Source organism: Acomys russatus, chromosome 10 (assembly GCF_903995435.1).
Source record: "Acomys russatus chromosome 10, mAcoRus1.1, whole genome shotgun sequence".
Classification (NCBI taxonomy): domain Eukaryota; kingdom Metazoa; phylum Chordata; class Mammalia; order Rodentia; family Muridae; genus Acomys; species Acomys russatus.
Window position 1 is genome coordinate 44,909,934 of NC_067146.1, and position 14,498 is coordinate 44,924,431.

The 14,498-nt window shown below is 35.3% G+C and overlaps 1 protein-coding gene across 1 annotated transcript in view; it reads left to right on the forward strand.

Annotated features, from left to right (window-relative positions):
* Nucleotides 1-13,905, forward strand: part of Pclo (piccolo presynaptic cytomatrix protein) — a 328,544-nt gene extending 314,639 nt beyond the window's left edge. The window contains exons 23-25 of the mRNA XM_051152077.1: nt 10,972-11,106; nt 11,511-11,656; nt 13,340-13,905. Of these exons, the coding sequence (XP_051008034.1) occupies nt 10,972-11,106; nt 11,511-11,656; nt 13,340-13,480 (422 nt within the window). The 3' untranslated portion in view covers nt 13,481-13,905. The remainder of the gene's footprint in view (nt 1-10,971; nt 11,107-11,510; nt 11,657-13,339) is intronic.
* Nucleotides 13,906-14,498: the final 593 nt, after the last annotated feature.

Here is a 14,498-nt window from a genome sequence, read left to right on the forward strand (position 1 = left end):
AGTTACAGTCCCATAAGCTATTATTATAAACTAGTAAATAAGTCTTGGCCAACTGATTGACAATATATAATAATATACTTTATGACTTTTTCAATTTAGTCAGCCTAACATGTACCCTGTCCAGATTTTTGAAAGAAGGGTAACAACATCTTTTACAGTTATTAGGGGATTAGTACAAATAATAAGTAATTAACATGTGTATGTAATGATTTCATAGGCATTCATTATTAATAACAAGTTTTATGTGGTTACATAGGAATGTAAACTGTGAAAGAATACATTTCTTGGTTTAGTGTGAGAATTAAGATGCTTTGTTTTTTTTTATTTTTTTTTCTTTTTCTTCCGCTTTCTTTTTTTTTTTTATTAATTTATTCTTGTTACATCTCAATGTTTATCCCATCCCTTGTATCCTCCCATCCCTCCCTCCCCTCCCGCCATTTTCCCATTATTCCCTCCTGTGGTTGCACTCTAAGAAATTTGTTGTGTCACATTTCTTAGCAGGTTACAAATTCTATTTTATGTACCCTCTAGCCCAGGCACCAGTGGTATAGTCATTGGTCAATAGCCAAGGCCCTTTTAAAAAACACTTTTTTATTTATTGTTTAAATATATGTAGGGGGTATGCCTACTATGATGCAATGTAGGAGTCAGAGGACAACTTTCAAGTGTCTTTTTTCTTCTTGTGGGTTGCTGGAATCAAACTCACGTTCTCAGGTTTTACAACAGAGAGCATTACCCACTGGGCAATCCCACCAGTCCCTGCGCTTCAATAAATAAACTCTCATCCAGGTCTCTTGAGAAACCCTAGCAAATTTCAAAGAAAATAGGCAATGAATGTGATAAAAATATATGTATGAAATGTTATAATAACCACTGTTAATATAGGTGAATAATAGCAAATTTTATTTTAAAAGAATTATTTTATTTATTTTTGTGGTATTTGTTAGTAAGAAATGCTGGTCCCAACATTCACCTCTTGGTGATAAAGAGAGAAAGGGAGCTAGATAGCAGAGATGACTCCATATTGTTTTTTCGCTATATAATTAAGCTGACTTATCAAGAAGCAACCGCACAAGGACTTATCATGAGAGTACCGGGAATAGAATGAAATAAGTTAATTGCATTCTGCTTCCCTTTTTGTACAAACAAAGAAACAAACAAAAAAATCTAACAAGGACAGGCCTTCAGAAACATTTCATTTATTGTATTTTTTTTCCTATATATATAAACTGACCCATACAGGTAAGAAAACACCTCTAAGAGTTAAATTTGAAATCTTAGTATTAATATTGGTTTGGATATAGTCTGCAGGAAACTATAAAACAAGGTCATGAAATGCAATACAAATGAGATTGCCACACTTATTTTAAAATCTAGTAGCTTTTCTTGCTACTGGAGAATGTGGTACAAAGAAAAGGTAAGTGCTAATTATAGGAAATTGTTGAGTTTCACAGTCTAAAGGACTTTGAACTTGGTTTTAAAAAAAAAAAACATGCGATTGCAATTTTGTCCTGGCAAGTAAATTATTACAGCCTCTGGGGTAGCATTAGCACACCTGGATGGAAATAATAAAAAAGGAATGTGGGTGAGTAGAATGAATTAGTAGGCATCTTCTTCTCTGACAGGTTCCGTGAGGTAGGAAAGGACCTCTTTTATAAAAGAAGGCATGAAAGGAAAAGAAAGAAAAAATAAGCCACCCGTTTTCTCTTGACCCACTTAGGTTTTGTTTTGGTTTTGCTGTCATATCCACATCTTGCACTAGCAAAGCACAGACCTACAAGGTCCAGCAACGAATCACACTGAGGTGACAAGCATAATGTTTGCATGGGTCTGTACCATGTCCTCTGTGTATCCATTATGGCTGTTAGCTCGGTGTTTTTTTTTGGGGGGGGGGCTCTAATAGTGGAGTCAGATGTGCCTCTCATTCCTTTGTCTGTTCTTGAGAGTCTTTTCCTCCTGTTGGGTTGTCTTGTCCAGTCTCAATATGAGGGCTTTTGCCTTCTCTTATTGTATCTTGTTTTGTCCTGCTAAATGGTTGGTTGTCTTTTGCAGCCTTGCTTTTTTCTAAAGTAATTTTAGGCAATAGAGATGTGGCATATTTAATTATATCTTCAAAATGTATGTTTTTCCTTAAAATAGTTAATTTATATGGGCCTTATGTTGATTCACATGCAGCTTAAATTCAATGTGGATTATTCTTTTTGCTGGTATCTCTATGATAAATTATGTCTGCTAGACATAGAACATTGAGAATGATTATACATAAGAAGATCCTATGTATAAGGCACATCACAGATTTTTAATAAGTTAAAGTTCATGTTATCTGTTATAAGGCATTTGACAAAAAGGTTTCAACTTAAAGTACTGACATATGAATAGCTTGACACATGCTTTCCTTCTTTTGCTTCCTTTATTCTGAGTAAAAGAGCAAACAACGTAATGGCAAACACAGGTTTGCTAGGTTTAAGCTGTCAGTTAATCTAGGCTTGATTTTCCATTTCTCAGTAGTACTGAGAAATACACACTGGTATGTGAGGACCTACACTCCATTCCAACTATCAGAGCACTACACATCACTCCTACTAGTGCAGAAAATTATTTTTCTCAATTAAAAGTAAATTTTGAGCCAGTCTTGGTAACACATACCTGTATCCTAGAACTGAAGAAATATAAGCAAGAGTGCAAGGTTGGCCACAGCTACACAGAGAGTTCATGACCAGCTGGGCCTCCAAGAATCCCTGCTTCAACACAGAAATTAATATGAAATAATATTATATATATATACATTTAATATAATGAATGTTGCAAAATGAAAGCAATGAAAATTTGTTGCGTTTCCTTTCAGGAATAGGACCATCATTCTGCTTGGATGATATTGGCATTTACAAAACAGAAAAGAATCAAATATGAGATTGACACAAAAGGAACAATAAAAGTCAATGCAATAAGATGTGAGGAAGCTTACATCACTACTGACCAGTGTGAGAACATGAGTAAAAATTCCATAATGATGATGTCTGGGAAGCATAGCAAATTATTTAGACAGAAGATATTTAGTAAGTGGAGCCTTGGAACTCTAGGTTTAAAAAAAAAAAAACAATACCTCAAAAGCTTAATCATATTACAAATCTGGTGCAGATATATAAATGGTAATGTAATACACTTTTACATTACATATGAGTACTTATAAGCCAGAAGAGCTTCTGGTTTTCTTCATGAAAGAGTATCTTGTGACCTATAGGTTGACTTCCAATTCCTTGTGTACATGAGGGATTATTTTAACCTCCTACGTCCTTCTCCTCCACCTTCCAAGTTCTGAAATCACCTACACTATCTGCACTGCCACATCAGGCTCAAACCAAAGAGCTAATGTGGTACCTGCAACCTCCCCATGACAGAAGGTAAAATTTCCCGCTAAAAAGAAATATATACATTAGTTCTAATAAGTCTAATAAGACTCAGTCTAATAAGAGTTTCGTAGCTTCAGTTTGAGTAATGAGGGGTAGGCAATAGATTCTAAGGTTCCAGAAGGTCAAAATGAACACGCTTCTATAACACCTTTCCCATTACACCCAGCGTCATTAGCTGTCACCTGTGACCCACTTCATTGACAAGTAGAACTTATTAATATGTCTACTATCTCCTTTGTTTTCAATATATAGTCTGCCCCTTTAAAAAGTTCTGTTACCTCCTTCATTTCTTTTTCACATTAGCCACTTCCTGTCTATGAAAATGCTCGCCAAGACAGCTTTGCCTAAAATGATCTCGCACTAGAAAAATAGTTGCTGAGATTGCTGAGACAAAACCGAATTTACATGAACTTTAGCTAAGTGTTAGAGATTTAGAGAGTCTGAAAATGTAATTTCAAAGAAACATTTTCTCAGGGACCGGAGACGTGGCTCAGCAGTTAAGTAGTACCTGCTGCTCTTGTGAAGACCCAAATTCGGTTCCCAGCACCCAATTCATGGGCCTCCCAACAGCCTGTAACTCCAGCTCCCGGCATCCTCCTCACCAGCTCCGCTCCATGGGCAACTGCACTCCCATGCGCCTATGTCCACACACAGACACATATGCACACATGGACTTAAAGTAATTTTAAAATAAATCATTAAAAGTAAATAATTTCCCAGCTAATATGCACTTCATTAAGTAACTCTACACGTTTAACAAACATTTTCAAAACAATCTTAGGTAAGCGTCTTGGAAGTTTTTTATTTGTGTTTTTTAAGGCAGTTCTGGACCTCACTGTTCAGAGCAGGTTGGCCCAGTGCATGGAGTTTTATTTCTCTCTTCCTCCCTAGTACTGGTATTACAGGGGCACGCTTCCATGCCTGGTTGTTTTGAAAGATTTTCCTACATCTTTTTGTTGTTTGGTCTATGCTGTACATCTCTGACCCAATGTTCACATGTGGAAAATAACTTCAAGAAGACATTTTCTATAGTTTAAGACATGTAAAAGTTTTCAGGCTGAATCTTCTCTGATTTATATGCTCTAATACATGGCTAAACTAGAACACAAAACTACTTCTGAAATCCTCTCTTTCTAATACTCTTATAAAAAACACGTTTTTGAAGTGAATGGTCCTACAAATGAGTCGAGGTTGTGACAATCTTACCCGCAAAAAGTGTGTGGTGTTTATGAGAGACAGAACCCTAAGTTAGCCATTTCACAATTTAACAAGTTTCCTAAGATACACAAAATACAAACCATCATTTTCTATAAAATGGTGATTATGCCTACTGTATTTTGGGAGACTTGAGATAATTGTTAATTTTGTAGTTTATACTTCCCTAAAATATAAATTAGATATTTCAGCAACTGTATTGATGCGGGCACGTAGATGTGACAAATACACATTTTTCAAATATGTGCGTAAGTTTTTTAGGAAAAGAAGTGGAAATATCACTGCATATTTTAATGAAAAAAAACACATCAGAAAGTGCAAAAAAAAAGCTGTTGAAAATAGAGATAATCTGACAATCACACTACTTGAAACATGTTATCTAGATATGACGATTATAGGACCCAGTTTTGCCAAAATAAAATAAAATTATTCATTCTCCTCATAAAATATTAATTTAAATGAAAATAGTACATCAATTTTAAATTAAAGGGATGGATTAATTTCAATAAATATTTATACATTAATTTATTTTTAAATTTTCACAGGATAAGAAATAATTAAATATTAAGAGATTGACCATGTATCATGTTAATTGTATATTAAATACTACATTCTATTGTTGCCTTTAAAGCACAAAGAACTGTGCTCTCTGTTCATCTTCTTACATTATACGATTGACCACCTGCGCTTTATCTTCTAGTTTTCCTCCCTCCCACTGTCCCTCCCTGCCTCCTTCTTTCCCTGGTTCTTTTCCTTTCTTCCTTACTTTATCCTCTAAAGTGGCACTTTTTTACTTAAGTGGTAAATTTTATTCATAAGAACATGAATACAAATTTCCATAATGATGACATTTGGGAAATATACAAAATTCTTTAGAAGAGAAGATACTTAGTAAGTGAAGTCCCAGAACTGTAGATCCTTAAAAATAAAAAATCAAAAGCTTAATCATATTACAAATATGAAATAGATATATAAATAGTAATGTTACATACTTTTACATTATATATGAGTATTTATAAGTCAGAAGAGCTTCTGGTTTTCTTTATGAGACCCTTAAATGGCCTTTTATTCTATTAAATATTCACAGTCTTGATTATTTCATAATGACTACTTTTTATACAGCAGTGCACTCTTCCACAGGACTTATTCTTTCCCTGTGCATTCTTTAATCGTATTTTTCTGTGAAATGCAATTAAAGGAGCTGTATCAGCAAAATACACCCATCAATATTTCCAGAGTACTGTCTTAATGTTCTATTGTTTTGAATAGACACCATGGCCAGGGCAACACTTATAAAAGGAAGCATCTAATTGGGGATTGCGTACAGTTCCAGGGGTTTATCCCATATCCTCATGGCAATATGTATGGCAGCATTCCAGCAGACATAGTGCTGGAGAAGGAGCTGGAATTTCTATAACCAGATCCACAGGCAACAGGAAGAGAGAAAAACACTTCCTCCAACATGCCAGACCCACCCTAACAAGCCCACACCTCCTAATAGTGCCTCTCCTTGATGACAAAGCATTCAACTCTGTGGGCCTATGGGGCCCTTCTTTTTTTTGGGGGGGGGAGTAAATATAGAAAAATAATTTTATTATGCTTTTACTTCTTTATAAATATTTGCTTCTGTACAAAGTAAACCTACAAATAAAATAGAATTGTAAAAATGAAATTTCAAAACACATATGATTATGATTTAAACATTTGTTTGTCTAATACCAATTGTTTACTCTTTTTTTTCCATCTTTTTTTTTTATTAATTTATTCTTGTTACATCTCAATGTTTATCCCATCCCTTGTATCCTCCCATTCCTCCCCCCCCCCATTTTCCTATTATTCCCCTCCCCTATGACTGTTCCTGAGGGGGATTACGTCCCCCTGTATATTCTCATACAATTGTTTACTCTTAAGGCCATATATTTCCTACACTAAGAACTGCAACACAATGCAAACAATGAAGCATTCCACAAAAATTATTACTGCACTAAGTTATTTTTTTTTCGTTTTTTTTCCGTTTTTTTTTTTCATTTTATTATTTTATTCATATTACATCTAGATTGTTAGCCCTTCCCCTATTTCCTCCCATTCTTCCCTCCCTCCCACTTCCCCCTTCTCCCCTCCCCTATGTCTGTGATTGAGGGAGACCTCCTCCCCCTATATATGCTCTTAGAATATCGAGTCTCTTCTTGGTAACTTGCTATCCTTCCTCTGAGTGCCGCCAGGCCTCCCCATCCAGGGGACATGGTCAGAAAAGGGGCACCAGAGTTCGTGTGAGAGTCAGATCTCACTCTCCACTCAACGGTGGAGAATATCATGTTCGTCGGCTAGGTCTTGGTAGGGGTTCGAAGTTTAATGCCTATATTCTCCTTGGCTGGTGCCTTAGTTTGAGGAGGACCCCAGGATCCAGATCTGCCTGTCATAAAGTTCTTCTTGTAGGTTTCCAGGACCCTGTGGGTCCTACTATTTCCTTATTCTTCCATGTTACTCTCGCCTAAAGTCTCAATAGGATGTCCTCTCCTCTGACCCACTTTCTTGGTAAGTAAAGTTTTTCATGGTACGTATCCCTTGGACTAGTGTTTTGATATAAGTGAGTATATACCATTTGTCTCTTTTTGCTTCTGGGTGAACTCACTCATTATAGTAATTTCTAGATCAATACATTTGTCCACAAATTTCGGGAATTCCTTGTTTTTAATAGCTGAGTAGTATTCCATCATGTAAATGTACCACAGTTTCTTAGTCCATTCTTCTACTGAGGGACACTTAGGCTGTTTCCATGTTCTGGCTATTATGTATAGAGCAGCTATGGACATGGTTGAGCATATGTCTATGGGGCCCTTCTTATTCAAACCACCATAGATACTTTACTTTAATATTTTCTCCATCTGTAATATTCATTTATTTATTTTTGTTTCCAGATGTTTCTTATCATTAATATTTTCAATATGAATTATCTGTACAACATTCATTTTTCATTTTCACCTCAATTATTATTTGGTATTTTATTTTGAAACAGGTACTTGATATCTGAGTACCTCTTTTCCTTACTTTCTGACAGGGTCTCACATATGCAAAGTTGGCTTGACCTCACTGTGTAGCTGAGGCTAAGTTTGAACTCTTAAACCTCCTGTCTTATACTTGCCAAATGCTAGGATTATAGGCATGTCCCACAATGTAAATTGCAGAATAAATTTATTTCTTTCTTGAGTAACATTATTATTATTTGTTTGTTAAATTGACATATTAAAATTATACATATTCGTAGGCTACTATATGATGATTGATTCATGTGTGCGTTATGTAGCATTCAAATAAGACCTATAACCTCAAATATTTATCACTTCATTGTATAGAAAATATTCTATTTTTCTCCAAGCTTGAGAATGTTACTCTTGTAATATAATCAAAGCATGGGTTTCAAGACATCAAGACACAAAAATTATGTGAATTTTTTCTGCTTCCATTTTTCCCTTATTCCAAAATATTATCCCACATCCTCTATATATATGGTGCCCTGGGACTCAACGTTTCACCCAGATCTGGAGCATATGCCCACCCTGTGAAGACAGCAGAGACACAGATTTCTTTTCATCTTCACACAGATCTGCTTCAGAAGAAAACTCACTCAAAAACTGCTTTAAGATGACTTCAGTAAACATGTCCTTTTCACTCTTCTGTTAGAAATATTAAAAAGCAAGCTGGAAAAAAAATCTTTGAAAAGAATGAAACTTATCAAAAGCTTCACAGGTATCACACTGTGAAGGATGTGAGGTTAAACTTCCAACATGGAAGCAGACAGCGTGATGACATGGGAACTTTAATTAGCTAGTTTTTCATGTGCCTTTCTCCCAAGTGAGAAGGTAGGAGGCAACAGATCACTGGCTAGTGGAGGTTGGACCTGGAAAAGGAGACTATGACCTACAAAAGTGTGTTTCTCAGGGGAAGATGCTTCAGTCTCTTTAATGCCATCTCTTCTGTCTACTTCTTTTGCCACCAAATAGTGAGTGACTCTTCCTTGTCTACTTACTTTTCAGTGAGAATTCTCCTCCCAAGGGAGGTGATCATGGTGAGGGTGTGGGAAAAACAGGTCACGGATGGTGCATACGGTCCAGTGACATTAATGCATGTATGAAAGTGTCACAATAAAAGCCAATATTTTGTAGAGTTAGTATATACTGATAATAATTTTTTATCAATCCCACCCCTCCAACTCAGGAATGGTTTAATGAATCGAGGTCACCTGACAGTCTTTCTATAGCTTTGGTGACAGGGATCCAGTCATTTGACAATCAGTTTATCCATCTATTTAGGTTTGGTTTCATGTCTTTTTTGGAGACTCAGTCAAAGTGTTCAATCCGGCAAACACAGGAATGTCTTGATATTCCAAAGAGATGCTGTAAGTTTCATGAATTCCTTGGACATGATACCGGAGTTTCAGGTGTGGGTTGCCACAGCAGTTTTATCTGACTTTTGAGATTCAAAGAACACCATGGTGATGAGCTAAGGCTGCCAATTCAAAAGTTCAGCAAGGCTGGATCTGTGCTCATTGCTCACTTCCTCGGGGCTGACGCCTGGGATTCTCTTGTGTTGGCCAACTCTTTCTTGCCAGCTGTACATGTGATGTGGTCAGGGACTCTGCTGAGCTGGACCTCCCTGGGATCATTATTCTGTCTCTAAATGACTGGTCTTAGCATAGTATCAAAATTCCTAACAACAATTGTCCAAAAAGGATGGCAAAATATTCTCTCTTTTCTCCAGCCCTGTATTTATAAGAATGAATGAACTTCACACACATCTGCGAAAATAATATATCACAGTGGATTTAGTGTACTCAAGGTTACATTTGTTGTCCTGCCAAGAATTTAGAAAAATTGAACAGCACATAAAAGAGCACTCTTCATTCACTTATAAACATGTTTACATTCATGCTGAATGGATGATTATTTAAATTTTTACATCTGATTTTATTTTTAAATTAGAATTTTAAAACTCTGATGTTGATAGATATAACCCACATAAACAAGTCCCTTCTGAATTTTTAATGTATGTGTATATATATATATATATCCTAATAACAAATATTCAAGATAAATCATCGGCAGCTGTATTTAGAGACTCTCAATAAATTCCTGTGTTATGAATGTGTAATAAAGCTGTTAATGTTGCCCTAATGAGTAGTGCCTTGCAGTCCTTCAGGGCGGAACTCCCACATGATCTCTCTGTCTGCTAACATGCTGGACTTCTCTCCCTTGACTCTCAGCAACTCCTCATCCTACTTCCAGATCTAGTTCCTGTCATGTTCTCTTTGCAACCATGTTACTATACTTCAGAATTTTCTTCCTACTCATTTATTTATCCATAAAACTATCTCTTCCGGATAGGTGAAAACTCCTCTGAGCCTGGATGAATGATTAGGTAAAACATCTGAAAATACATTTTCTATTTTAAAACATGGCTGCCAACAACGTATTCTCAGACATTTTCTATCAGGCTATAATACTGCCATTAAAAAATAGGAGTGAGGGGGAGTCTTGTTTGTGTGGACTATATCTATCAGCACTGTAAGATTCTAATTCAAAAGTAAACATGCATTTAGGCTTCAGTGTTTTATACACACTATATTCATTCTGCTAACAGGGCACTCGGCACAAAGTACAATGGTGAACAAATTATGAGTTGGCGAATGAGTGAATTAATAGAGAAATGAGTGGATTTACAACAGACTTGATGTGTCATGAAAGGTTCCTTCAATAATAAAAGACAAATGTTGGAAGAAGCTACAGTGAATCTAGTTTCCGTCACTTATACTTTTGCCTAATGCAGTTTTATCATTACTGCCACAGCTATCTATATTTCATAAAAGAAACAGCAAATGAAAACTATATACAGTAAGATTTGGTTGTGCCAGCATGTATTCTTAAGCAAGCCTGGTGATACACAGCGCTGGCAAACAGCATACTACCTTTTGATGGACTTTTATTCCCTATATATTTTTTTTAATTTTTGCAGTCTCCATATTTGTCTTTCCTCCAAGGTCATTAATTATCTCCTGAAGCCTAAGAGACAACAGCTACGTGACACATCTACGTATAACTTCTTTTCTATCCCTGGTTACTAGCCTATCGTCGTATTTAGCATGCTTTCTTACACGTTATGTGAATGATGTTGTTCCCATGAAGCTGTTTACTCCTTAAGGGGTTGGGCTCTGCACTGTATCCCCACATACAGTAAAGTCTTGAACACCCGCTAAAACATGCAGCAAGTGAACATCTGAAACAGTGACTAAGCTAAACATTAATAAGTAGCATTAATTATTCCACAACTTGTTTTTGTTAACTTCTTCTAGCTAAAACTCAAGTAATGGGAGAAATCAAGCTGGCATTGAAAAAGGAAATGAAAACAGATGGTGAACAACTAATAGTTGAAATTCTCCAGTGCAGAAATATTACCTACAAATTTAAGTCTCCGGATCATTTACCAGGTATCTACTTTCATGATAGTGATCAATGAAAGATATCTACTAATTTATTAGTACCATATCTTAAATATTACAACAAATTCTAGCCGAATTTTCAGCTGTGCATGACGTACATTGGAAAAATGTGAAAAAAAAAAAACCCTTCAATTTCCACTTTAAGGATGAAATTGCTTTTCTAAACCTGAGCTAGATTTTTCAGCATATACATTTAATAAACAACAGTTAATTTAAATGTAACTAATTAAATTTATAAGAAAATGGTATGCTTATAATAAATTTATGTTTTCTGAAGCAAATTGTATAAAATTTGTTGTACTTATATAGAATATAGTGAGAACATTAGCATGCAACAGAAAACACTGTGATTGACCCATAGACACTTATGGGGGCTTATGTCTTATTTTCAGATTTATATGTGAAAGTATATGTGATAAACATCTCTACTCAAAAAAAGGTTATCAAAAAGAAAACAAGGGTATGCAGACATGATCGAGAGCCTTCCTTTAATGAAACTTTTAGATTCAGCCTAAGTCCTGCGGGCCATTCTCTTCAGGTAATTCTATTATATATTACTGGTTTACTTTTTCGTTCATATTATTATATTTTTGTTCATTCAGTTACTCTGTGTTTATGTACTGATCATATATTGTATGATAGTTAATCACTAGAATTACACCCCAAGAGTCCTTTGAACCCTCTTAGCCCATTTACTATAGCCAGTCGCCCACCAATTCTCGAATCCGTTTTGCTACTTGAGGTGGATTTCTCTTGCTACTATGGTCACTCTCACTAAACCTTTTTGGCTATCATCTTTGTTGTTTACAGTGTTTTGTTAATTTGCCTGGTCAGTTTCCCACCGATGTCTCACTTCTTTAATTTCATCATACTGCTGCCAGAGTTATCTTTATAAAACACTGTTTGGTTTCCATTACAGTTGTTCAGTGAAACAGTGTTTTCTTACACCACTAAAGTACTTCAGAGTGGGCTTTAGGTATATTGATTTAGTCTCAGTTGGTTGTTACTTTTTTTATATATATCCCAGACAAATCTGAGACTTTTTAAAATTAAGTTAAACCTTGAGTTCTTTGCTCATATTTTCCTCACCTTCAAAGCCTCCTTCTAATATATACCAAATTATATCTTACTACAATCATTTTTACTGAGAACCTTAAGTATAATTCATAACACCATATTCACAAATTATTTTACTTATTATTGTACTAAGCAAAGTTTCTCCTATACATATATATACCTGCCACTATTTCTCTACAGCAATGCCTAATTTTCATTAGCTTTTTTCCTTCAATCTAGCAGAATGATTGTCATATAGCATATTTTCAGTAGATGGGGGAAAGGAAAGGTGGAGAGAGGGGAATAGATGGAAATATACGAAGCCGTTTCATGATGCCAGCACTTAATGTCTTGCAATGGAGAAAAACATGTATGTCAAAGATGAGCTCAGGGGCTGCAGGGGTAACTCGGTGATTAAAAGTATAAACTGTTCTCCCAGAGGACCCACACTCACCACCCAAGACCCATGTCAGCTGGCTCTAAACCTTCTGTATCTTCAGCTTCAGGGGCTCTAAAATTCTCTTCTGGACTCGGCCAAACACACAGACACATAGAATAAATTTAAAATATACATATATATTTTATGTAAATATATTTGAAAAACAAAGTTAAGCTTCCTTGACAGAATTAGCTAGAATTAAGGTAGAAATGAAGAAATAATTAAAGACAAAACTCTAAAGCCTATGAAAACAAAGGAAGCATTCAGAGATTAAGAAATAAGAGCTATGAGAAAGAATCATGATGAGTTTTCCTGAAAGTACCTTGATACGAAGATAGGAACACAGGTGATTTTTAAAAAGCAGTTATGTAAAAGCGCCCCAAACAAAAACCAGAACTTATACTTACTTCTGAAGTTATATATCTTAAATGTGACATGTGTCATCAATTTACGCACATCTAATTAGAATGAGCTTTTCTATATCTATCTTATATTTGCCTATCTTTCAGAGTGTGTGATTTGGGGATATAATAAAATTTAAGGAAGAATAATAAAAATGTTGATCTGGACTGATTTGTAATACTAGATACTTCAAGAATATCTCTGCTCTCTTTCAAGTACTTATCTTCCTCTCTTTCTTGTTTTTTATGACAAAAACTCCTTAAAAATTGAAAAATGTACATGTGTGTGTATCAATCTATGTATAATTTTGACTATGTTTTCTAGATTTTACTTTTCTCCAATGGAGGGAAGTTTATGAAGAAGACTTTGATTGGAGAAGCCTGTATCTGGCTTGACAAAGTGGATTTGAGAAAAAGAATAGTCAATTGGCACAAACTTTTGGTCAGTCCTACTCAAACACACTGAAGATGTGTCTACTCAGGGTGAGGAAACAGAGCTACATAGCCTTAGGTCGAGACTGTAGTCGAACACTACTGTGCTGATCTATGTTTTCAGGGGCTAATACAAGATAGAAAAGAAGATGCAAACAGATTGCATTGTTGTGGAATACAAAAAAAAAGATTTAAGAAGTTCACGTGTTAAAAGCACACAGATGGAAATAGCCCTGAGGCACTGGATTGTTCATAGCTGAGAAGAGAAACGGTGAAAGAAGATTTGATATTTTTAAGGTAAATGTCTTTGATCAGACTGAGATAGAACTGAAGAAAAAGGCACAAAGGTTATTATAGTGGTCAACGGTAGTGTAAAAGCAATTGCTTGTACACACAGAAGCCTTGTTGGGGGAAAAAAATGCTGATGTAATGAATCTTGCTTTTCAAAAGTTCAAAAATCTTTGTCGTATAGTATCATAAAACTTTCTATTTTGGAATTCTGATATTCAACTATGATTTGTCTATGGAACAAGAAATGACTGTGTTTATAGGGAAAATTAAGCAAGACTTAGGAGCTATGGATTTTAGATTACACTGTGCATGTTTTCCCTGTGTCTACGTTAGAAAACTATACAGCCGTAGGTCTGAATTCTATGTGGCATAAGCACCTCTGTTTTGGTGTAATTTAAAATAGTAAAGAGTGAAGATAATAGTAAGTTAAAATGAAATTGTATTTATCTAGAAATAAAATAAAAAGTAGTGATTGGACATTAAAGAAGAATGTTGACCCACAAAATATGTACCTTGTTTGAAAACATTTTAATCTCCAATTTTCCATCAAGCCATTCTCAAATGTATCCACCAAGGCATACAGATTAATTGGTGTGCACCAAGAAGAGGGTTACTTGTTCTTTGAGGAACTGCCATTACAAGTATTCCATATATTTTCTTTCTCTTGGGTAATGTTCTGTCAGCGATATAAAATTATTGTTCCAACAAAAATATATTTTATTTTTCCTATGACATTCATTAAAGTGTTGTCATTTCCTGAT